This window comes from Amblyomma maculatum, chromosome 5 (genome assembly GCF_055883805.1).
Source record: "Amblyomma maculatum isolate TAMU_Amacu chromosome 5, ASM5588380v1, whole genome shotgun sequence".
NCBI classification, from domain to species: Eukaryota; Metazoa; Arthropoda; class Arachnida; order Ixodida; family Ixodidae; genus Amblyomma; species Amblyomma maculatum.
Genome location: NC_139348.1, coordinates 36,206,297 through 36,232,924, shown reverse-complemented (window position 1 = coordinate 36,232,924; position 26,628 = coordinate 36,206,297). Strand labels below are relative to the sequence as shown.

The following is a 26,628-nucleotide window of genomic DNA, read 5'->3' as shown; positions in this document are numbered from 1 at the left end:
TTGATTGCCTAAAAACAAAACAAAATGTTCTTTCCTCAGTTTTAAGCGATGATAAAGTTTTTTCAGTTCAAACCAATTCTCGGTTCTGCGAGCCTTGTACATGTGATTAAAACATGGCTTACTATGAGCTGATCACCACATAATACACATAAGGTTTGCCTTTTTTTTTTTTGTTAATACGAAATTGTGTGTAATGTGCATGTGTCCTAGGCATAGAATACAAAATTACTTGAATGAAACGTTTCTGGTGTTGACATGATTTCCATCCTCCTAACACGGGCTTTATGGAATGCAGCTTGTTGTTTGTTTCATTTTCTCAAGCAGCCTGTTCAGGTGTTTTATTTTCATTGTTATGGCCTCTGCAGCGCATGCTCTCTCGTTATCCTTAATCCCAACGTGGCTGGGGACACAGCAGAATTTTTTGTGCTGATGTCATCATATCTATGCACCAATCCGCTTAGGTACAACTGGTTTTGTCAAATGCTTTGCTCTGCGCACACTGTCTGGAACGTTGAAGAAGTGATACAAAATCGTAAAGGCTTCCGCTACCCTTTACACACTGCAATGCGGCAGCAGTGGTGCCCGTTCACATAACAGCCTGGCCGCGTATCGAGGATGCTTCACTGCAGTCCATGCAAGAAAGCACGCAAGAAAGCGGTGAAGCACGCAGTACAGTGAAACTGCATGTAACCAGAGTGCAGCTTCAGCATACTGGAAACGGTGGATACACACAAGGAATATACTGTATAACCGCGTGTAAGGGCTGCACCCGTGTATGGGCCGCACGCCCTACTTCTCGAAGCAAGTATTAAAAAAAAAAAAAAAAAAGATATCCGTGTAAGGGCCGCATCCAAGCTTTCCATGACCCACGTGGGAATAGCCTTCAAAATACACGTGTACAGAAGCTTCCAGATGCCGCCCCCGGATGGCACCCTAAGTCGCGGGTAATCACCATTATCATACTTTTCCTCTGCTGCAAGCTTCCGCAATCCATATCGGCATCGGTATCACCAGCCCCTGCCACCTCAGCTTTGTTTTGAGACTTTCGCGGTCAACTTGACGGATATCCGCATCGACATGGCTGTTATTACGGGTGGCCTCACCGGCATGCTGCAACCTCTGGACGTCAGCATCAATCAGCATTTTAAGGTTGAATTCTGAAGACAGTACTCAGAATAGATGGCAAACGGCAATCACGACCAGACGCCGACCGGTGGCTCAAGACGGCACCACTCGCGACTGTGCTTGGCTGGATTTTGTACATGTAAAACTCCGTGTTACGGACATTGTATCCCATAGTTTCGAGGTGACCAGAATTTCAAAGCGTTTAGATGGGACTGAAGACGACTTGTGGGGTAAATGTGCACCAGAGCACAGCACCAGCTCGGAGTCGGAAGACTCCACTAGTGACGAGTGACGCCACACGTTCACTAACTGGCCTGTTTTTACTTGAAAAATAAAATTTTTTTTTTGTATGTGGCGCCTATGGGCTGCACCCGGAAAATTGGCCCTCGAATCTGGGGAAAAAAAGTGCGGCCCTTACAAGAGTTTATACGGTATGCGTAGGCGTTCAAACAGCGTGACGCCATCCCAGGATAAAGATGGAAGAACATGCCAAGCAGGGTCTGAAACGTCGCGAATGGCTTGTTCACAGCCGCAGAATAGCGTAAGAAAGCAAAACCAAAAATATGAGACTGAGCTTATAGTCTGGAAACTGGGAATATCTGACTGTCTTCGCGCCAGCCATAATGAGTGCAACACATGTTTTGGGGAGCTCTATTTCCATAATTGCTGGCTGAGCGGCTCATACCTGATCCCCTATCCGAATTCACCAGTGAGCCGTCCCAGCGTCCGATGCCACAGAATTACATAGGCACTGGCCGAGACCGCGTTCCTAGTCAGATGAAAGACAAAGTATGGTTGCTTCCAGCAATCGCTCTCATTCGAGCCAATGGTGCATGTGGCACTTGGCCATCCCTGCTACTTCTGTGTCAAGTAAAGGAGTGTTTTCAGTAGAGGATGTTACATCCAAGAAAGCATCCTCTTTACTAGATGAACCAAGCAAAATATGAGGGGAGGAGGACAATATTGAGGGGAAGGAGGAGAATCAGAATATTTAAGATGATGATTGAAGAAAACAGCAGCCACTGACAGCATGCGATGTAGTCTACACTGTTTTAGCAACCGATTTGCAGAAACTGCTTCGTTTGCGATCTTTTTCTCGTTAAAAAGTCTCTGTAAAAACACCAAAGCATTCCTCGGAATTCCGCCTAAAAACAAGGTCAACGCACTTTTTTCGGGACCATTACGTTAACCTAGGCGAGCCGATCGTGCAGCTCACTGTCCTCAGCCTGTCAAACGCGTGTGGCTTTGTACTTCTAGTCCCATTCACAGAAATTTTTGCGATGCAGCTCAAACCCACAAGATGTTCACATACGTTCTTGCCACTTAGCCTGTGCCACCGGGTAACCTCTACCTTCTTTTGCATAGTGTACAAATTAATACTGCACGCAAAAACACAACTCTTCACAACACTGTTAAGCAGCAGAATGGCAGATGGGTGGCCCTGACAAGAAGGTCGCACCCATGCTAACTTGGATACGTTCGCCACTCTAAGACAAAGCTTCCAAGAAAAAACTTTCTTGTTTCCAATACCTGCAGTGGGAAAGGGGATGGCACTTAAACCGGCAGTGCACAAAAATGTAAGATTCCTCAAAAAAAGGGAAGGGGGTGCTCATACGAGAGAGGGCGATGACGCAGTAGTTTTGGTAGTTTTACCACCACACAATCAAGGGCCCCTTTACATGTGCCTTTGCAACTGCACACAGTGCCGGTGGATGTCTTGTCAATGGCCAGCAGCAACATTGTGTCAATTCACTAAGCATGTTTTCTGACTGCCACTGTAATTCGTTGTCTGCATTGTCAACAAAAGTAGTTACTTAGTTATATGGGAGTTTTATGGCACATAAGCGACTGCAGCTATCATGTGCCAAACACAAGGTTAGAGGGCCTCTTGCGTTAAGTGCATAGATGTTACAATATCTCTGCGCCGAAAAGAGCCGTGGAGCATATGAAATGGCAGGATTTCATTTCAGCAACACAGCAGCCATGCTGATATGAAACAGGCCATGAAAGGTGATACAGGTTTGAAAGAAGCACAACAATAGCAACCATGAGACGAAAGGACTCACCTTGGTGATGGCTGCCTTTCTGGCAAAACGCGCACAGCCACGTAGGGTCCCGCGTCACCGCGTCGTAGTGGGGCGACAACGTGCTTGTGTGCGCTGCCGAACCGGCGACCCGCCGACCCGTCGTGTGCTGCGGTCCCACACGAGTCGCGGCAGCACTGACCTTTTTCCGCTTGCTCTCGTCCTCTGGCACAGTGCGGGGAGCCACATTGACAATGTGCGACGACAGAGGGCGCTCTCGCGTCCCCACCACACGAATGTAAGGTCCTGTAGTGACAGGCACGCGAACCTTGGCTGCCACTGGTGTCGAAGCAGCCGTGGGTGTTGCAACAGGTGTCGCGTGTGCTGCCACCTTGCGCCGTTTCCGCTTGACTGCAGCTGCAGAGTCCTTGGCCTTGTTTTTGGCGCCAAAAGGTCTGCCTCTCTTGCGCTTTACCGGCGATGGCTGCAGTGGTGCTGGTGCTGCAGCAGCGGTAGCAGTGGCACCAGCAGCAGCGGCAGCAGCCGGTGCGGACGTACTGGCACTGTCCGCCACTTCACACGGGGGCACAGCACGATCCGGTTCTGAAGTGGCTGCCTCGGGCTCTGTTTTTACCCTTTGAGTCACCGGCGATTCCTCACTCGGTGTGGCAGTCAGGGAAACCGGTGTACTTGAGCCGTCCGGAACACCCGCAACACTTCGACGCCTGAGCTTACACCCACTGTCCACTGAGCCTGAAGCCGATGTCACTCCCGATGACCCGGCAGACGTGACACTGGATGGCCGACTGCACAGGGCACTGTCTGAACTCCGTCGTCGCTTAGCTGAATCATCACAAAAGGGTGACCCTTGCGAACCAGCATATGGCCGGTCAAAGTCACTGCACCTCTGCGGAGTGCCAAGTGGACTACTTGTCCCGAAGTCACCATCACTCACACCATTCACTGTGGGCGGGGGGTACACACCAGAAGAGGGAGGCGGTGCAGATATGCCTCCGCTGGTCCTTTCACCACTACGCAAAGTCGAGCTTTCTGCGCTGGGCAGCACTGTGCGGTAGCAACCCGTGGCAGCAAAGTTTGCAACCCCATATGGTGGCCCTGGGTCTGGCGGAGTACACATGCGGTTCTGGTCGAGGTTGTAGTAGGTAGGATATGGTGAGCCCGGTGCACTCTCCGTGCCACCAGATAACCCATAGCTGGATGACTCCTGCTGCATGCCACTGTAGTTCATGTTTCCGCCACTCCCACCGTGAGGGTCTAAAAGGACCATTTTCTCCAAAGACTGGAGAGGGTCATGGGACCCTGACATTGGAGACGGTGGCTTCTGGAGCTGTGGCGTTGGCGCCGGAGTTGGCGGAGAAAAAGGTGGCTGCTGCGGCGCTGGGGACCGCGCATGACAGGCCAGCGGGGAAGGAGTCGTGCGCGGTGATTGGGACCACGATGGTGACTGGCTCTGAGGAACTGGCATGTTGCCATGAGGTGGGGGTGGAGCTCCAACACCCAATGGAGATGGAGGATGCCCTGACACGGTTCGATAGCTCCCCATGTTATGAAGCGGTGGTGCACTGCTGACAGGTGAACGAATTGGGGGTGGGCTTTGCATCATGGCAGGCCTGGCACCATAGTTTCCGCCGCCGCCGTGGTCCCACGCGCCAGGTGGCTTCGCGTGCGGAGCCGGTGAACCCGGAAACGCAGGCGGGGCCGAATGGCGAGGGGGACCATAGCGCATCTCAGGCACAGCACCGGGGTATGACTGCCGCGGGAAGGGTGGTCCTGGGTTGCTTGGTATGGGGCCGTTGCCGTAACTTCCAGAGCCACAGTGCTGCCCTGGTCCATACGACACTGGTGGAGAGCCAGGATGGGGTCGGTACTGTGCTGGAAATGGGTAGCCTCCACCAGGCTGCAGGGAGGGTATGGTACAAAAGATGCAGAGTGCCCATTTAAAATATGTGCTAGCATGCAAAGAACTGCCAAGAATGTATGATGATAAAGACAAGAGAAAACAGCGCAACTTTCTCTTTAGTGAATTTTAATGTAATACCCTAGAGTTATTTTATAAGCTTAGCCTGAATTACATGTTATGGATGAAATTTCCACAGCAGTGTTGCATACACTAGATGACGTTCGGTGGTCGCTCCTTTCAGAACACCTTTAATGTCGTCAAGTCGGCCAAGTACTTCACCTCATCATCTTTTGTTTAATGCCAGCACGGTATGCCATACAATAATAAGCTTTTAATTTAGGCCCTTGTGAGGGTGACAGCGATGAACTAGTTAAACAAAAAGACAAAAAGTCTTATTAGCAAATACAGATATTTCAAAATTTCGCGCAAAGCTAACCATGGGCCATGGAATATAGCAATGAAAGGAACCTGAAGGATAGTGAGAACTATAATGTTACTGGTACACTTAATTTTCTAGCTCTTTCCAGGTATGCTTACGGATGTCCAAAAGCAGAAAACAACAAATAACAGCTTACAAAATTGAATTTAAACATTCATGTCTGTCGACTAACATTCAGACACAGAGGGACTGGAAATTGTTAAATGATAGTGAGGCCTGCATACTGTTTTGTGGCCTTTTCTAGCTTATAAAAGCACTGTTTTATGTGAGAATGATCTCTCCTCGCGATTACTATGTGGTACAATATCAGCATGGGTCAATTCCTATTCGTCCTGCGTGGGGGGTCTTCTTTAAATTTAGAAATTCGGAAATTATTGAGGCTGACCGCACTGAAAAGAGGTGTGAGTGACAGCCCAGTGGTTTATTTTGAACTATCTCTGTGTTGCATCGTCACAAACGCTTCCAAGTATTGGGCGCGAGGACATACCATGGTGCCATCTCTTGGAAGTTCCCACATGACGAACACACGAACTGCTGCTGTAGGATGCTTTCCTAGGCAGTTCAGTTGCGCGTTAGCATTACAATAATTTATTTGTTTAATATACACATTGGTCTGGGCCCCTATAAGCTTATGTTGAGGTATTAGACCGACTCATTCAGCAAGAAAGTGCTTCACCAAATCAGAGTTATCGAAGTTGGTGACTGCTACGACGACATGCACCGGCTGCAGCATTGCTGCTGTTATGAAAACAAGAACTGAAGCTGCCACACAACCAGTCAAATGCAAGCGGTCACTGACAAGTAATAGGACTCCTTTGCAAGAGCAGAGGACTGTCAGGACCCTGACAGATGCTGAGCGCCTTCACATAGCGCCGGCGGAGGCAGCACCGTTCGCCTACTCCCTTGAACATAGTACAGAAGACAAATTTAGCTGTGGGAATGACATGGTTTAATTTTTTAGCAAGTGTGAAGACGTGCTTTTCGTGTTGAGAATTCTTGCGCAGTGACTACCGTCATTGGCACCCTTGGTTAGAGCGAATATTTGTTTTCCTCGTGCAGTTTTTTTTTTACGCATACCTCGATTAATCAGCACATCACAACATGCATGCAATGCTCTATCTTTTATTTGTTTACAGACTCAGTCATTTGAAACTACTATAGTACTGGAGACGCTGCCTGAGACGGCAGAATCTTCTATAGTTCAGTGAAACTTCCATGTCAACGCGTTCATTTAGAATAATTTGAGCCCTTCTAGCTTTCCCAAGATCCTTCCTTTCTTTGGGAGCATACTGCTCCATGAATAAGCCATCTTTATCATTCCAAAAGCAATATTATCCTTAGCTTCAATCCTCAACGCAGTAAGTTGCCACGACCGAATACATTTGCGACACGCTATCTACATCCACAGCGAATGCGAAAGCATGGCGTTTCAGAGACTTCAACATTGAGCTGTCGGAGTCCGCAGCCATTTCCCAACAATGGCAGTTGCTTTGGTACGTCCGCATCCGTAGCACTTCATACTGTCACATTTCGGGAACATTTTCCGAAATAACGATCCCGCGTGATCACTCACGCATAGCGACAGATTGTGTACGACAATAAATCCCGTGAAAAAGAACTCTGCATGGGTAACACTGACTTCGCCGTTGTGTTGGAAGAAACTGCAGAATGTGCCCTGCACGTCTGCAGCACGAACCTAGTTCTTATGCTTTTGTGAAGCGATGTGTATCTTGATGTCGTTCTTGCCACCGTGCAAAACTCTCATATCATAGGAGTATGTGGTACAGAATCCATACTTGTCACATTTTTGCAAACTATCAAAGTATGGAAACTCAGTCGTGTACAATTTCCGAAATATTTGCAAGTACTACTTCTTGGCTTTCGAAAGTGCCATCGATCGTTCCAACTCGGGGAAGCACAAAGAGAAGTTTGGTGTTCCACACTTCCCTCGACAACCTGAGAAAGCCAACTAACTGAAGCCTAGAGCGGCTTGTGCACCCACAATCATATAACGACTGGATTGCTAAATGCATGAGCCAGACTGAGACGAGCCAATCCGGAAAATTCAATATGGCAGCGACCGCCGGTTGCTCGTGTTCGTGGTGCCAATGGCCGCTACCTCGATTCCAGGTGCATGCTGGTGACTAACTGCTCCTGCGCTGCTTTCTGGCATGGTTATATGATAGGATAGTGCAAAAAAGAAAAAAAAAAAAAGCATTAACAAATAAAAAAAAAAATATGCTGGGGTGTGGCAGCCACATTTAGGGAGATTTGAGGCTGCGTTAATACAATCGGGACATGCAATCAAAATTCGGGAGATTCTCGGACAATACGAAAGAGTTGGCAGGTATGCTTATTTCCCAGCAGCTGAAAAGTCCTTCATGCGTGTCAAGTGACTGAAAGTGATTGGACAGCGAGTGCTATTGCATCTGCACAAGACAGAAAAGAAGACCTTGACTCACCGCACGACCGTCGTAAGGGTGTTCCGCAAAGTTCATGCTCTGTCCAACACAACCTGAAATATGAAAGCGGACATTAGGCCAGTGACACAGTGCTGCAAGCCAAATATGCTGATTGAGAATGCTGCCCCTCCCCTGCCCATTTTAGCACAGCATTGAATGAGGTTCCCAACCATAAGTGCAACAAAACAAACCTTCAGCTGAAAATCACAAGGTGGTAATAAAACAATATTCAATAAACATGGCAAGCTGGCACGAGCTTTACTCCATGAAAGCTTTTCCTTGCAGCTCTGTGGAAGCTACAGCACTGATATGCACCCTTCCTTTCCATGAAGCGTACCTGGCTCCAGTTAACTGCCTCCCGTTGCAACACATTTACAGTCCAACCCAATTATAACAATACCACTTTGGACAATATATCGGATGCAGCACTGTCGTCTTTGCAATGTGCTCTATGGTAAAATAACCCGTATAAAACAATGCTGTAACAGCAAATTATCGGTTATAACAATTACATCTCGTCACCGAGCACGAACCATAACCAGAAAAGAAATCTTTCACTCATCTACGTGCAGCAGTTGGACGCCTAACAGAGAGATGCCTATAAGATTGCCGTGAAGCAGTCAAATTAAAGCTGACCAACAATGGTTTTTTCCAGCAAATTAGTGAAGAGGGCAAGATACATACTTCCCATTTAACAAAATTACTCACGTTTGTAATGTCTTCTTTGTTCTTTATGCTTAGCCCGGTTATAACAATTATAGGTTTCACTTCCACATTGTTATCAGTGGGTTTCACAGACATGCTATTTGAAGCACGTATTAGACATAACTGCCCATTTCCCACATTAGAGAATCACTGCAAAACCACTTTCATTATTAGAGCAATTATTATGGGTATATGCAGCTACACAAAGCTTCTTCTACACGTGGCCCCTATGCAAAACCTACCGGAGCGTCACTGAAAGAAACCCAGCAGTAGTTTTCTAAAGTTCTTGGGCATGAGTTGCTGCTGCTCATGAGTCGCTGAAAAAGTTGCCAATGTTCGCAGCGGTTATTATTATTATTTTTTTTTCAACTCCTGGTGATTTCTTCTACGGTGGCCTAAAACATAAAACCAAGGTACCCTTTGTGTATAAGTGAAAACACTAGGTGACAATGCAAGAAACTAGTGTATACACGTGCCAGGTGCCTCTATAAAGCTACTGCATTTTTGCGATTCTAAGCACCTTTCTCAATTTTTATAAATAAATAAGCGAAAAACATTTGTACGGAAATTTAAGCACGCCCTTTATCCTGAGGAAAAGCAGTTAGACAAGGCCGCCAGCGCTCTTGCACCCTCAATCATTAAGTCAAAGCCGTCACAGTCTTGAAATGCGCGGCGCAATCTTCAGCTTTTTGTGTTGCTGTATCCTGACATTACACAATAGCTGACGGCACAGAACACCAAAAGCCAGTCGAAAGTGGCCCCGATCAGCGTATTGTCACGAGAACCTGAAATCAGCAGAGGGTTCAAGCAAACTGTAACTGAGTTCACCGAAGATTACTGCTAAATAAACTGTTATCTCTCGTGCCCGTCTCGTCAAGACGTCATTAGCAGGGGGGGGGGGGGGGGGGGAAGGGCTATTTTAGATTTTTCTCAAGTAAGCTCCCCCGCCTCTCAGCGTCGCGATCGTGAAAAAAAGGGGGCGCTTAGAATTGAATAAATATGATAAATGGCCAGCTGCAATGTTGAGCCAAGCTTTAATGTGCATGTGTCCATGCTTCAGCAGCTGATGAATTATGTGAAAAGAGTCCTCGCAGCTCTTTCCAATTTCTTTTCATTAATGTATCCTGCCTTTGATGTTCAAGCAAACTTCATGTCCTCATACTGACATGCCTTGACCCAATGAGACATTCTGCGCCACCAGCACCTTTTTGCTTTATTACCCCTACTATGCTTGGTCAAATTCAGAAGATCTTAGTGCGATGCCGCCCGTGTCGCAGAAACTCCAGCGGGATCATCATCATCAAGGCGTGAGCGAAAAACCCTGATGGAGCATTTAAAGTTCAGAAACTAGGTCGAAATGTTCAGAATATTAAATTTTTCAAGGTTCCTGTAACCAAAGGAAAGTAACTGAGCACAAATGACAACTGAGTTAGTTTTGAGTGAGGGTGAAAGTCAAACCCAGGACTTTATGGGCTGCAAGACAAACACACTCTTCATAGACCACGAAAGCTCGCTGGTTCAAACACCCCCCTGTTTAAGGCATCCTCCATGAATTAGCTGCAATGATGGATTAGATCATGGTGATAGCACATTTCATAGCGTGTACAGCCATCAATGGGCAAAACAGGATAAAGCACGTGCTTACAACCTTTGATCAATTCTGCACTTTGTAAAGCTTACAAAGCCTCAAAATACTTACAGATACGACTCTCAACAAGCACTTAAATACCATTAAATACATTTATACAATGCGTTTGGAGCACCGTGTTTGATTCACTAAATTTCGTCCCTCATGCTTATCATATCCATCTTTACTTTACACTCAATACAATGAAATGACTTGAAAAATTAAGGGCCACAAAAATATGCAGCACTGCACTGAACAAGTGAACTATTACCGAATTACGCAGTAACACACACATTTTGTTTCCAGTACCTTAACACGAATGGTAGCGAACGTCGAAAAATTAATTATTACGCACTGACGTTGTTTCTAATGTGTGTGTTGTGTTGTGTTTTATGGCACATAGGCCGCTAAGGCCATCATGCACCAAACTCAGGGTTTACAGATCTGTTTGGTGAAAGGAAGCAAGCGATTATTTTAATACACTAGAGTAGGTTTAAGATGTTGGCATCTTTTAAGAAATCAACGAGAGAAGACGTTTTAACCAGTAAATTTTCTTCTAAGAGTAAGCTAGGGTGTAGGGGAATGTAGTTAGCATAGAACTGTGGGAAATGCTCTTTTCTAAGTTGATCGAGTTTTATACAGGATATTAGGATGTGGTTTATGGTGACCACCTCTCCGCAGTGTTTGCATATGGGTTTGTCTTTCTTTGCTAGAGTGAAGTTATGAGTCAGGTGGGTGTGTCCGATAAGAAGGCGACATAAGATTACTTCAATAAAACGTTTTTGATAGCTGCATGTTTTCCATTCTTTTATAACTGGCTTTACTAGGTGTAGCTTGTTCGTTATCCCATGCATCCTGCCCCTTTTGTCTCAGTGTTCTTCGTATGAATTTTATGGCATCATTGTGTGGAATTCTCACTTTCTGTACTTGAGCATTGCAGGCGGCCGCGGCACATGCACCAGCCCTCTTGTTACCGCCGATTCCAACGTGGCTTGGCACCCAGCAAAATTTGATATTAAGTCCTTGTGTTTTTGCTATCACTGCATAATGAACTATGTCCCCTACTAAAGGTTGTGTAGCATTTTTTTGACGTAGTGATGCGAGTACGCTCAGAGGGTCTGCATAGATGAATGATACTGTTTTCGATGTTTTTGTTGACTATTTTATCTATTGCTAGGAATACGGCGTAGCATTCAGCAGTAAATATTGAGGCGCACTGTGGTAACCTCTGTTTTTTTCCCGTTTGTCTTCTATTACTGCACTGCCTACATAAAATACTGTCTTCGAACCATCTGTATAAAATGCCTTGTTTTCCCTGTATTTCTCATTTAATGCCGAGAACACTTGTATAATGTGTTCATGCGGTGTTTGTGCTTTGCGAAATTGAGTTAATGTGAGGTCACATACAGCAGTAAAGTTGTACCAAGGTGGCAGTGGGTCAGGTCTGCGTGCAATATCAGGAAGTGCATCCAGCAAGTCGAGTTCCTGGCACTGCTCTTCAAAATGGAGTATGAGAGGTTTGATGGATCGAGGTTTATTGATGTACAGTATTCTTGAGGGGCAGTTTGTAAGTATGGAGTAACAGATATGTTTCGGTAACGAACGAATTTTCAGAATGTATGAAAGTGTAAGCATGGTCCTCCTGTATTTTAATAGCGGTTCATTTGCTTCAACATACAGACTTTTTACCGGCGATGTCTTTATGCACCAGCCGAAAGACGCAGACCTAAGTTATGTACTGGGTCCAGTCGTTTAAGATATGACAGTCTTGCTGACCCATAGACCACGCACCCGTAATCCAAACAGGAGCGTACTACTGAGCGATAGATATGGAGAAGACATGTCCTATCAGAGCCCCAGTGTCTCCTTGAGAGTACTTTAAGGATGTTGAGAGCTCGACAGGCTTTGACTTTCAGGTTGTTTATGTGTGGGAGGAATGTGAGCTTCTTGTCAAACGTTAGTCCTAAAAATTTGTGTTCTTGCTTTATCGGAAGTATGGTTTCATTTAGGTGCAGGGTGGGATTGAGCTGCAGGCCTCTCCTGAGAGAGAAAAGAACGGCAACTGTTTTCTGTGGTGAAAACCTAAATCCATTTTTTTTCTGCCCAATTACTAAATTTCCTTAATGCTAGTTGCATCTGTCGTTCACACGTCGATAGGCTGAATGATGTGCATGCAATTTGGAGGTCATCGACATAAAGTGAGTATATAACAGACTGTGGGATTACTTTTGCTATTGAATTCGTCTTTACAATGAAAAGCATAGTACTTAATATGCATCCTTGCGGTACTCCGTTTTCTTGTGTGTAAAGTTCCTCGAGAGTGTAGAACCGAGGCGTACTTGGAATGAATGGTCGGACAAAAAATCTTTTAAGCAGTTCAACATTCTGCCGCGGATTCCAAGGTGTGCCAGATTGCGAAGTATCCCAAATCTCCAGGTGGTGTCATATGCCTTTTCCATATGCTCTGAAGTTTACATTACAAACGTGTGAAAATGAATTCACAATGCGACAACAGCACAGGAGCACATAGCGAGCAGACGACGCAGCCAGCTCCACTCTCGGATGTACTTATCAATTCTGCCACCATTGTCTTGCACACCGTCTATATCACAAGCAAAGCGATGCCTGCTATGCAGCAGACAATCGTCTCGTGGCCAGACTGCTGGTGAAGTGATATCGTTACAGACACTCCATACGTGTGCATTCACTGTGTTTCCAAAAGATAGCTGCCGAGAAGTGTGGCAAAGTGCCTGCATTCAAACTGCTATAGGTTATGCGCAGACAGCCAAAGCACGTGCACAACACACAGCATGACAGCTCAAGTTGCAGTCGCACAGCATTAGTGATTTGCAGATTGACAGTCAAATCATGTAGACAAAGGGGGGACAACATTTGGGAATTCCTGCTCACATCTGGGCATTCATCAATTTACGACACTGCACCCTTCTAGAACTAGCACACTCACAATGAAAATTCTTGCCCCGATTAAACTTCAAATGCTGAATGCCACACAAACACACAAAGGATGCAATAACTGGAAGTGCGTCAACAATGAGATCAGCAAATAGCGAACATCTAGGTTGAGTCCTCAAGCCAAGTGGCCCACAGGAATCGCATGCACAACCATTACTACCGCCAAAATATCGATTCAGATCCAACATGCTACCTTCCGGTGTTTTTTTTTTTTTTCACTCAATGTCCATTAAAAGCAGAGACATCTCTCTCCATTATTTTAATTAGAGCTTGAAGGTCTTTCAGGGAAGCAAAGAGGTGTGCAATCAGTTTTAAATGCAAACTCAAATATGGTTTCTTTAGCAGTGATGTAACAACCGTCTGCCTGTGCGATCTGTGCCACAAGTGCTCGCACCTAGCTTTCTCTAACAATTTTTTTTTTGTCAGAATCCCATTTTAGAAGAACGACATCTTACTAGCCCTCCATGCATTTCACCTCACTGCGAACATGGTTTTGAATAAAGTGCGCCATCTTGTACCAAGGAGCTGTATAATTCCCACAAGTATGCAGTGACCGGAACCATCTCTGCAGCCACCATGAATGACATTTATCAGGACTGCCATACATTGCCCAATTCCACTTGTATCCATTTTGTTGCAGCTTGCAATTTCATTCCTTTTCACAACGACCTTCATGTTAATTTTCAAAGGGTGTTTTTCAACTTCTCATCACTCATTTTGCAGACGTTTCCTCGTGAAGACATGAGCTGCTGCACTGAACTCTCTCAAGGTGAGCATTAGAGGGCAGGACAGTGCTACTCTGTAGGAATGCCTTGAGCACCCTCTAGTGGTTGTGCTATGCTCGGGTGTCAGTTTGTACCATCAGTTTCTTACTCTTACTTAGAGGGAAAGCTGTGCTGCTGTCTACAGTAGTTTACATGGAGTTTCCAGACGACCAGTTCAGCCACCATGGGCGCTCAAAGCATCATGGGCCGGAGAGCTACCTATGGTGGCAGAAGTGCACCACCCTCAGCTTTCCCTCTAGTTAGTGTAAGAAACTCTATGGTTTGTGCAGCCTCTATAAAGCACTGCACTTTGTTGTTGGTGCTGTGAAAAGGCACTGCAGGTAAAGCCGCTGAAAAGCTGGAATACTTGTCTGTAGATGTTTTCTAGGGAACACCAGACATGGTCTACTATAATAAACATACTATATTTTCAGTATTCATAATTTAGAGCATGTATTTCTTGGATACAAACGTTTATGGACCCATTTTTTTTTTTTTTTTTTTTGCAGCATCGAATTAGCTAGGCACAACCTATTTGAAGCATCCAAAGAGGCCCCCAGCTAACCAAGAATGAAGGCCACAGACAGCGCAACATGCCAGGCGGCTATGCACTACGTTGTGTGGCCAAAAAATAATGCAATCTCGTTGTCATGTATGCTTTGCCCCTATAGGCTTTTCTACAACAAAGAAATAATTGATTAATTACAGAAAAAATGTAATTGAATTACCTAAAACATTACCATTCCAAAAAGATAGTCAATAATAGAAATTGCACAAAAATGTAATTACAGATAATCAATTAGTATGTCAACTCTGATGCAAGCTCTTCACTGAATACCCCAGCAGGCCTTCGAGGTAAAAGAAGCACCTCCTGGAAGTATGCAGAACTAAAGCGATCCAGAGCGTTAACAAAGTAGAAGATGTGTGGGTGCAGTACACCGTGTGCCTGTCCATTTCCTCACCTGGGTAGGCGGCTGGATCGGCCATGCCCCTCCAGGGAACCTGGGGGGAGCTGGCGTACTGGGCCCCTACGCCGTCCACGCCGCCCCTCTCCGCACGTCCTGAGCACACACAGGGAAAATGGGGACGTCAGAACGGTCTCGCGTTTTCGCACACATGAGGTGTGCCAACGGAGCAGCTATAATGTTTCGCCACACGCACAGGCAGCCTGTGATTCACAGATGATCTTTGCCAAAAGACCCAACTGCAAGCCACCCACAAAGGCCACAGAGCAACACCACTGGGTGGCAGTGGTTTATATGCAACTCTAGCCCTTGAAGCACCCCAGCCAAAAAAAAAAAAAAATTTCTAGCTATGATAGTATTCCACCGGTGATAAAACTGTCCAGCCATTTCAGGGTTTCGTGAATGAATAGAGATGACATAACCGCCCATGTTCAAGCACTGGTTCTATAAAACTTGGATAACTTTTTTTTTTTTTCGCTTTTAAACAATGAAAGTGTCCCAAACACCTTAATGCTAGGGATGTGCTAGCAGTGCTTTTCCCAAAACAAATCAAATAAAGCTAAGGTCAAATCAAATATATATCGAACAGAATCGAATACAAATCGTACATCTGCACTCTATTTGCTACTTGTGCAAACATTTACGCAAAACGAGCAATTCTGGAAGAGCATCGAAGTGCCAGTGAGGGTGTGGCTGTGTGGCAGTATAGCCTGTGGCTTTACAGCTATAGCTGCTAAGAGAAGCAATCTCTACTAACAAGTCACAACACGAAGTCCCTGCATTAATTCTATCAGTTAAGTTACGACTGATGACGGAAGGAATAAATTAGCACTTCCCTTCAGAACAGCTGTGTATAAGCCACGGACTGAGATCAGGCATCAGGGTCCACTGTTCTGAGCTTGCCTGAGCCCTGCCATGTTGTCCGGTATTAGTGACCATGTATGCGCACTATGAATGGACCTGAGGATGTCACTAAATGGGTGCTGTTTTGGAATAGGCATGAAAGGAAAAAAAGAAACAGCAGGTCTTGTTCAAACCTCACTTCTATTGAAATGCACTTCAAAAACTGAGAATATTTTTTATTCGTTCTGAAAAATTCAGAACATTTGTTATTTCACTCGCTTATTAACCACTTATTAAATATGGCATTTCTGTCTATGGTTCGTGTGCGCTCTCCTGTAAGATTAGGAAGGTTGATAGGTTGTTGTGCAGAACCTCCACTAATTTACTGTATGGAACTGCTTATGAGAAGTCTGACAACACCAGAATGGTTGAAGTAGATGTTAGTCCCCTGCATGACGTGTACGTGCAAGTAAAAATTACTTTTCAAACCAGTTCAAACAGCCAGATAAAAAACCAGAGTCCCTTAGGCACATAGCGCGTTATTAAGTACCAAGGGTTTATACAAATTATGGCAAAAAGACAAAACAGTTTTATATTCCTTACTATTTTAACAAACTACCAGCAGAAGTGTTGGGTTGTGATTCTATGAAGGCTACAAAATCTGCACTCAAAGCGTGGATTGTAGGTCGCGAAGAAAGATATTAATAAGCTTCTTTGTTCTGTTTTTTTGCCAATTTTGTTATGTTTCCTTAATACAGGTTTCAAATTGTTTGCTTTTTATCCATTGATTGTACTAAAGAAACTATATATGCATTGTACCAGCTTTGTTTTATTTTTGCATTGACTGACAACTGTGTACTATCAGCATTTTATATTGAGTGCATACCGCTGTGACTGCCGTGGCCCGCTCATAAGCGCTTGCTCTTCTGCGGGCACCCACTGTTTATTGCATGTATATTTCTCGCAATAAAGTTCATGTTCCTGCTCAATTTATCAAACACAAGGATTTTTCATTTGACCCCAGTCATAACACATTTAAAATAGTAAACGGTCAAAGCTGAACGCAATGCAACTTTCAAAACAGAGGGATCTACATATGGAAACAGTGTAAATATCATCTCAATGCGACACCTGCCAACATGAGGCATTCACCAAGTTAGGTTGCCAGAGACCTAAAAAACGAACCGAAAAACAAGTAGGTATGGCTTAAAACCATGAAATGCATATGCTTGGAATGGAGATGAACAATAGAGGGAAGCCGCAGCATGTGGCAGATTTTATTCACAATGAGGCCCCTACTAAACAGAATTAGGTCAACTCATTGCTTGTACCTTTAACATTTGCGAAATACAAGATAAACATATCAATCACTGTCGAGAGCTAAGCTAAGAGTTCAAGTCTCAAGGCACAATCCTCACAGCTGGCAGACTTCTGAGAGTGCATGTTAGCAGCTTTCCATAATTCCAACTATTAATTCCAGCTAGCTTACTAGGTACAGCCGCTCACTACTCAGGTGAAAATTATCTAGATGCTCAACCAGTTTTGGCACACGCCATCAACTGGATCACACAGTGCATAAATGAAAGCCTAGTAGTTTGGTTTGATTTATGGTGTTTAACGTCCCAAAGCGACTCATTATGAGAGACGTCATAGTAGAGGGCTCCGGAAATTTCGACCACCTGGGGTTCTTTAACGTGCATTGACATCGCACAGCACACGGGCGCCTTGCTTTTTGCCTCCACTGGGATTCGATCCTGCATCCTTGGGCACAGTAGTTGAACGCCCTAACCACTGCGCCACCCCGGTGGGGCGAAAGATTGGTAGTGACAGTTGGAAACAAAACAGTCCCTTGAGAGTCACGAACAGAGGGCACTTAATTATAGCCAACATTTGCATAGCTACTGGAAAGTATCTGGACTCAAATAAAAATGAACAGGAACTTCAAGCAAACAAAGTAATATCACCAGTTGGAGAAAAAAGAAAGCTGGGCCAAACAGCTACAGATCCGATTGGATTAAGCTGGAAAGCATTCTGCTGGCCAAACTTGAACCTTGAAGAACAGACAACAGAACTATCAGATAACCATTACAGATATCATCGATTTCAGCGTTGGCAGTGCATACTTCACTCAGTGGTGGGGTTGAGAGAGGCTCGTTTCTAAGAGGCAGTCCTGCTTGGTATGACATTCAATGCAGCCTTTGTGCTAGCAGTCTTCGGCATTCTAGTTGACTGATTTGAACCAGGTCACACAGATTGTCTGAGAGACCGAAGCGAAAGAAGCTGCATGTTCGCCGGCTGCTGCGCAAATAATTGGCCAGTCATAGGCATAACTGAAATTGGTGGTAATCAGTGATTGCTTTTAATGGTGCCAGGCCAAAGACTATACTGTTTGTCATTGTTAAAGCAGAGACTATCGCCATCACAGCTAAAAATGGTGATCTTATTTACATGCCAGCGTGGATAGGAGAGGTTGTTGCTTCAAAAGTGGGTTCTCCATAGTGCACTTTGGCCAACTAGTGTCAGAACAGGACAAGATGGAAGCATAAGTGCAGCTTTTGAATTTTTTGAACATGGGATATGCTGACCTGGTAATAATGAAATCACACTGACATATCTCATGCTGAAGAGCTGTAGAAACATTTAAGTGCATTTAAGGCTATGACATGACAGTGCTGATGGCCCCGGGTCCTCTTGCAGATACTCACATGCATGCACTTTACAAGCCACTTTATCATCATCATCATCATCATCAGCCTGATTATACCCACTGCAGGGCGAAGGCCTCTCCCATATTTCTCCACTTAACCCGGTTCTGTTATCACTAACTTTATCACTAACCTCTTAATTTGTGCCTCTACTATCTCACACATGCTCATATAGCATTGTGAAACACCCCTGACACACATACCTATAAAGGCTAGCTTTACCCAAACCATTAAGACATGCCTGCATGACCTAAAGGTAGTGTGTCTTACTCCTTGCCCAAGAGGGCTCAATATAATGTGGAAAGTGATTTCTGCAGCTTGCCTCAATTTTGGGAATAGCTCAAATAAAATTATTCCAACAGAAGATACCGGACCGACTCAGACAGCAACTACAGATGATCAACACGAATCCTAGCACACACCTTGACGACTCTAAAGGTCATGGCTTATGGCCACATCTGCATTGTTACACTCAATGTCCACCATCACAACCTGAAGTTAACAAAGCAAGATTCTGACCATTAGAGTTATTTCAAACACAGCTAAACACCAGGCTACCCTGCAGATCAAGACAGCGATAGGTAATTAAGCACAAATGAATGAATAGAGAAACATACTTTTGTAAAAATAAAAAAAAAAATCACACTTGAACCTGTTAAAAATAATACGCTCTAGATTATACCCCCACATTTCAGCTGATAACTAAAAATCAGTGGGAGTACATATCTGCAGCACTTGTAACCGGCTTGCACTAGAAGTATTCACTTTTCCGTCGCTGCACGCCGGTGCCTTGCGAGCACACCCAGGCAAAAGTGTTGCTGCCTTTTGTGCTTGTTTCAGCAAGACAAAACGATCCCCAAATTGCTTTTCATCGCGTTTTAATATTCCCTTAGTCCTCAACACCCAACAAGCTATCAAACTTAGCTTAAACCTGAAACCTGCAAGCAGCACACTGCAGCATCGCGCAGGACCCCCTCCCTCGATCCTCTTCGCCCACCTCCAAATCGATCAGTACGCGAGCCTCGGACACACATTTCGAACAATTGGTCATCGCGGCCCTATTACGGCATCGCTGATGCGCCGCCTAGAGTTACGCATTCATAACACTCTCGCCGCGACGGAAGATGCGTCTTCCGAAAACTACTGGGTTCCTTCATGGAATCCGTCGCCCAGCATCGAGACGGCTGCTGCCGCCGTCCGGCACCCTTATGCCCTTAATCTCGACGGAACCTGCCACCGCATCTCAAGAATACAGGGCAGGCACGCACGGGAAAGAGCCTGAGAAGGAGGGAACTAATTAAATCCCCACGCATACACACGCACACCGTGGCCGAAGGAAGACGACGACTGCGGAAGCAGGGGAAAGCCCCCCACCTCTCCACCACGCCGCGGCCGGCAAGCTGCCGTTTCCAAGGAAACTGGGTTCCCTGACAGCGAATGCAGCCGGCCGCGCACGCAAACCCCTCCACTCGCACTGGCCCCTCATCCCACCCACCCCGCCCAAACGGCAGCGCGACCTCTTTCTCCTCCAGTTTCCAATCGATCTGCGCCGTACTACGAGCACACGGCTCCCCCCCCATCCGCCTTTTCCTCCCGCCGGTCAGAACACGCACAGATACGCACGCACAGACGCAGCCCCGGTCGGCATCACTGCGGAAAGGAAGCAGCGGCGCAAAACACCGGGAGTACCGTGCTCGTTACGGCCCAGAAAGTACGATCGGAACCGAATGCAGTGCTGCGGTTGCCGCAGCGCACCAACACCCAGATTTGCTCTGCGGCTAAGCCTAACCAGAGCAGACGGCGAATGCGCGCGCGCGAGCACTTCATGCAGACGATGCACACGGCAGCAGACGACGGAACGATGTCTTGCCAGCGAAAATGTTACTACAGTCGTCCTGAACGCACGAAAGCGCAAAGCCAGCGTACAGGAAAAAAGGCCACAAATGAAAACCTCTCGAACCGCACTGCAACGGGCGGGCTGTGGCAAGCAGCGTGTTTGTTACATGGCGGCGAAGCGAACGGGGGCGAGCAGACGACAACCAGCTGCTCGCTCGCTGCCTCGTTTCGAATACACAGGGGGCCGCAAAGAACGCTTCAGCACCGTTAAAAGGCTGCGCAAGCGAACCGCACTTACCGCACCACGCCAACATGGCTGAATCCAGCCGCAGCTGCACTAACACCTAGCGAGGTTTCGCCGGATCCGACAGAAGTATCCACAGCGGCCGCCGCGGAGAGCAGCAACCCATCACGCAGGGCGAGGGCCACGTCCGAGCCGGCAGCGGGACACGCAAATGCTGCTGCCGCCGCTGCGACGACGGCGACCGGAAAGCCAGCGCGAACGGAGAGCGAGGGGCTGCCTGCTGCCCGCGTCGCCGGACCGATCCATCGTTTTTACTTTCCCGCGCTTTTCCTTCCCCCACAACACACGCGCCGCGCATTCACTCCACCTCCATTCCCTCCAGTCTCTCCGCGGCGCTGCTCCGCGCCTCCGTCGCCTCCCCCACTCTTTCATCCTTCATACTTCACTGCGAGCTCGGCCGATAGATAGATAAATAGCCAGCGCAGAGAAGGCGACAGCACTTTTCCGACGATGCGGCCTCGCCGAACGCAGCGGGAGGCGCGGGGGCATCGAGGCACCCTAGGAGGAGGCTCGGTTTCCTGCACTCCAGTCCTCTTTTCTTATCTCTAGCCAGGCCCACCGTCTCCAGTGCAGCAGCTCGGCACGACGGGCATGTCCCGCTCATCTCTTCGAACGGGAGAAAGAACCGAGGAATGCGTCGAAAGAAGGCGACAGCAAGCGAAAGGAGGAAGCCGCGTAATCGTATACATACAAGCACAGGGGCGAGAGATGATTGACAGACCGGGACCTCGCGCTTTTCGATCGCCCCCACCACCCACGAATTTTCCTCCCCCCCCATTTCTCCCAAATCTTACGACCGGTCCCGCCATCTAGTGCATGTCGCTCGAGGCTGGAAATCAGGCCACGCGCTAGACGCACGCAAAATGCTCCCCCCCCCCCCCCCCCCCCCCCCCCCCCACACACACACACAGAAGAAAACAAATGCAGTAACAAGCAGCAAGGTTCCAAAAAAACGCAGGTTAAATTACGTAGAAGCACCGATCTAAGAAAAAAAAAGTATGACTGCATAGTCTCATTTGTTTCCTACGTGGGCGGACTATGTTGACCGTAAAGTTTTCGAAGAAAAACTTGAGCAGAAACGTTACTAGTAGCCGACTCATCGTCCTGATGGGTATTTGACACCTCTCAAGCCGGAGCAAAACAGCGCAAACTTCACAATGGACAGAGAAGGGCAGACGAGACACAGGCGCTGTGTCTCGTCTGCCCTTCTCTGTCCATTGTGAAGTTTGCGCTGTTTTGCTCTGTGATGAACCAACTAGCTCGAGATGTTTTCTACCTCTCAAGCACCAGAGGCCCGACCTACCGTCCAATAATTAACGCGCAATAATACTCACGGACCCTCCCAGATGCAAACCCAACACGTGAAACGTGCGTCGAATTACCAGCAGATGACTCCCCATCCCTTGAAGCAGCTACTACTGACGGCACTCGAAGCAGCCGCATCCCAAACACAAGAAAATTTCACGAGTCTTTATACGAGCAACGCTCATTGCACGAAATAGGCGCATGCTTGTTGGAGGCGAAAATGTTTGCCGTCTATGCACAAGGCCCACGCAGTTGGCTCCGGTTGGCGGAACTTGTCGGATTAATGCCGCCTGTGGCACCGGGCCAACGAAGAAAGCAAGAGGGCGAGCAAGCAACGAAGAGAATATGCCAACACTACTCGCGCGTTCCCTTAACAAGCCAGCTTAGAACGACGCTACCACTACTGCCCCAAAAGCACTGCCTGAACATTATGGTGAGACGGAGCGAAAGCTGTGCTAAGCATGGTAAGCGGCAGGCTAAAGAGAAAAAGTAAATAAATAAGGCAGAAAAAAAAAAATACTGCCATGTGTGAAACGCTATCGCTTCATACCTATAACGGCGGAGCTTCATCATCATCAGCCTGACTATACCCACTGCAGGGCGAAGGCCTCTCCCATATTTCTCCACTTAACCCGGTTCTGTGCTAGCTGCATCCACTTGACCCCCGCGAATTTATTAACCTCATCCACCCACCTAACTTTCTGCCGCCCTCTGCTATGCTTTCCTTCCCTTGGAATCCAGTTTGTTACCCTAAGCGACCATCGGTTATCCTCTCTTCGCACTACATGTCCTGCCCATGCCCATTTCTTCTTCTTAATTTCCACTAGAATATCGGTAACTTGGGTTATTTCTCTAACGGCGGAGCTTATGTCTCCCCAATTTTTATTATTATTTTTCTTTGAAGGGGAAAAGGAACTTGCAGTATGTGTTTCGCTTTTCGGGTGGGCACACCTACAATTCATTACATCAAGGTCACGCCACCACTTCATGTCGCGAATTTTTATGTTTTTGTTCGTTTTGGTGGAAAGGCGCAGGATCGAAGCTCAAGGTCAAATGTTTGGAGCCAAACGACCTTGAAGTTTGCGTGGGAGAATTAAAGCTTCCGCTCTAAAAACGTACGTCAAGAGTGAACGCTCGGTCGACGACCAAACCATCGCTGTTGAAGGGGGTACGGACACCGAATGTCTGGCTGCGAGTTTTCTTCATTTAGTGACGCGTAATACGCTGGTATGCATGGAGGATTAATTTATAACCGAAGTTATTCCATCTACTTCGATGGCTATGCCGTCAAAGGTCAGCACAGGTTACGTCAGGCGCATAAAGGTATCACGTTCATCACAACACTCAAAGGCAGACAAGTCTCTATAGTCGGAACCAAAACGGGTTAAGAGGCAGCGGCGACAGTGACACCTCCCTTCACTCGACGCAATCCCGAGAAACTATAGCGGTAATTATCACGCAGACACGACTTCTCTACCAGAGCCAAGCAAGCCAATTCGACATGGGGGGGGGGGGGGGGGGGGGGGCTTGCGCTATACATGACAGCCACGCGCGAGAAATGTGTCTACCCAGTTCGAAAGAGAACCGACTCATCGAAATGCGTTGCAGGACCGCTACGAAAAGGTAAGAGAGAGAGAGAGAGGGGGGGGGGGGGGGTAACGACACTGACAGAATCGCGCACAATACCCCCGGCTGCGTGTGGAACTGCAGCTTGGTTATAACGGTAGCGTACTGGAATGAGGCTACACAGTGCCTCTTCAGCGCGTCGCTCTCAAAACTAACAACGACGCTTTCTCCTCAACTTACGTAATTTACGAAGACTCTTAGAGAAGTACCCGCCTACATATTCAGAAACCCTCGTTCCGCACTAGTCAGGGTCGACACATGCTGCAGTACCACAAACGAGCTAAGCAAATATAACTGCCAAAATACATATGGGTTTAATTACATTCACTTCGCCGATACCAATAGCTCTTGTACTGCTGTTGTATTGTAATCCTTTGTAATCGTCCACTTTTCTGCTTCCATTACGTGAACTTGTGTATACTCGACTGTATCTGGCTCTTTGGAGCTGCTGGAGCTATTTTTGTTTTCCTGTAAAATATGTTCCCTTCGTTTTCTGTGAGTTGAATGTATTCGTAATAGTCTGTGACGAGTTATATAGATACATATGCATTTCTTACATCAATACTATTTCAGACATAACACCTGCCTATATTGTACATTCTTTTGAATACTTTTTTTCTTCGTTCGTTTCCACATGCATATATATGAAACACTGTGACAGTCTGTCGGCCATGTCAAACAGGGGTATAGGAGCCTCGTCAAGCTTCTTGTTCCTATCCAAGCATTTTTTTTTCTTTCTATTCATGAGGATAAAAAAAAAAGCCGAATAAAGTTGATTTGATTTGATTTAATGACAGGAATACGACAGTATCCGCGCGACAACCCGTAAACCTAATCAGCGTCTTTACGTGCGGTGGAGCGCTCTCAACTTGGGCGGCGGCAAAGCCGAGCTACTGAATGTGCTCACGTTCAGTTAGGTTCAGACGCCTAATACGATCAGTATGCCTATTGATCGCTGTTGAAAGCATTTATTCTCGGAAAAAAGAAAGGAGAGGGATGTACTGCAGCCCGGTACTAACTTCGGAGGGAAGCCGTTTCCTACCTAATATGCCGAAACTTCGCTAATGTCTCTCGCCAACTTCTATTCGTACTTGTAGGAAAACAAGGCTCGTGCTCTAATCCTGTCCACCTTAAACCTCCATCGCTGAGAAAACCAAGATGGCTCTCTCGAAAACATCTCCGCTGTTTGCAGGCTTCCTCGCCAAGTGAAGACCCACAAGTATTTCAGAAGAATAGTCGGCGCGCCTTAACTCACTGCGAAAGAAGCAAGTCCCGCGGTTCCACAAACCATTAAAGAAAAAATCAAAACCTCAACCTTTCTGTATCACGAAGACAGAGGCCCAGGCAGCTGGCACGTCCACGAAATGGAGCGTGGCTTATAAGCAAAACATGACTTGGAAAAGGAACCGCTAATTAATCGAGCTCATTATTATTCGAACTTCAGCATCATATTTATGTCTCCTTTCAGCACATTTATGTCCCCCCCCCCTTTATTTTTTCACAGTCAATGTCTTTAAGAAGCATTCGAGCTGATTAGAAACAGGGCAAGGTCGTTCCAGTCTACAAATCGGGTACCAGACTCACCTCTCAATTACCGCCCAAAAGATCGAACACGTCATATACTCATCAATCATCAATTTCCTTGACTCAAACGAATTTTCCCATCCTTCACAACACGGATTTCGCAAGGGCATCTCATGCGAAACCCAAATAGCACTCTTCCTTCATGACTTACATGCTAATCTCGACCGTAACATGCATATCGACACCATTTTTCTAGATTTTATGAAAGCCTTGACAAGGTCCCTCACCGCCAGCTATTACTAAAACTTTCGCAGCTCAACCTACATCCTAATGTTCTAAAGTGGAATGAAGAATTCTTAACTAATCGTTCTCCGTAAGTATATGTTAACGGTCACCTGTTTAAATCTGTCTCAGTAACATCCGGCGTTCCGCAAGGACTTGTCCTTGGTCCCCTTCCATTCTTATTGCATATTAACAGCTTGCCCATGCATGTTTCCTGCAATATTACAACGTTTGCGGATGATTGTGTTATTTACCGTACCATTAACAATCGTGATGATCAAGAAACTCTTCAGGCAGACCTTGACAGTGTATTAAACTGGTGCAATAATTGGTTGATGTCCCTTAATCCTACTAAATGCAAATTCATTTCTTTTTCTCGTCGTCGTATCTTTGTCACATTTATTATTCCGTTTCTAATACATCAGTTGAACTGACAGAATTGTATAAATATCTGGGAATCCCCTTCTCTCCTGACCTCTCAAGACGCGCTCATATTAACATCATTTCAGCATAAAATAAAACACTAGGCTTCCTTAAGCGTCACCTCCGTCTTGCCCCACGCCCGGTAAAGCTGCTCACATGCAAATCACTGGTAAGGGCGAAATTAGAATATGCAAGCATCTGCAATCTAGGGCCCACATCAAGCAAATCTAATCACTGCATTGTAATCTGTTCAAAATCGTGCCGCCCGGTTCATTCATTCCTCATACTCGTATACGGCACAAGCTTTGAAAGTGGAATCTGGATTGCCACTCCTCTCATTTCGACGCCGCATCGATAGCCTAGCTCTTTTTTCGCAAGCATTTTATTTTTTTATTCTCTAAAACAAGCACCGTACATCACAGCCGCCGCACGCATATCTCACCGCACCAGTCATCCACTGCTAGTTGCACAACCACCATTGCACACGCTTCAGACTGGAACGGCCTTCTCCAATGACATCGTCGTCATCGCTTCGCTATCCGTTTTTCAAGCGCGTGCAACCTTCAATGTTAACTAACCATCGCCGTTTGCTCGCATTCCAACCGTATTCCCACCCCTTATGTAACACCCACTGAAAATGGGGGGCCTTTAAGGAATCAGACTGAACTGAACGCGTAGGCGACAACGCACTTCTCCCATTTGGAAACTCGGCAGAACATCCACAGTATACGCAAGTGTTTGCAACTCACGAACAGCCACTAAAACAGACAACTCG

General features: G+C 46.4%; 1 protein-coding gene across 2 annotated transcripts in view; it reads right to left on the bottom strand.

The window, feature by feature from the left end:
* The window catches only part of LOC146188023 (uncharacterized), a 109,634-nt gene that overhangs the window by 45,164 nt on the left and 37,842 nt on the right, over nt 1-26,628 (bottom strand). Inside the window, exons 1-4 of one of the 2 annotated variants that reach the window (XM_084603606.1) lie at nt 20,688-20,868; nt 15,003-15,101; nt 7,972-8,024; nt 3,192-5,067 (exon numbers count right to left, since the gene is read on the bottom strand). In XM_084603606.1, coding sequence (XP_084459732.1) covers nt 3,192-5,067; nt 7,972-8,024; nt 15,003-15,101; nt 20,688-20,703 — 2,044 coding nt within the window. In that variant the 5' untranslated portion in view covers nt 20,704-20,868. Of the gene's footprint in view, nt 1-3,191; nt 5,068-7,971; nt 8,025-15,002; nt 15,102-20,687; nt 20,869-26,628 lie in introns of those variants that run through there. The other variant, XM_084603607.1, reaches the window with a different exon arrangement.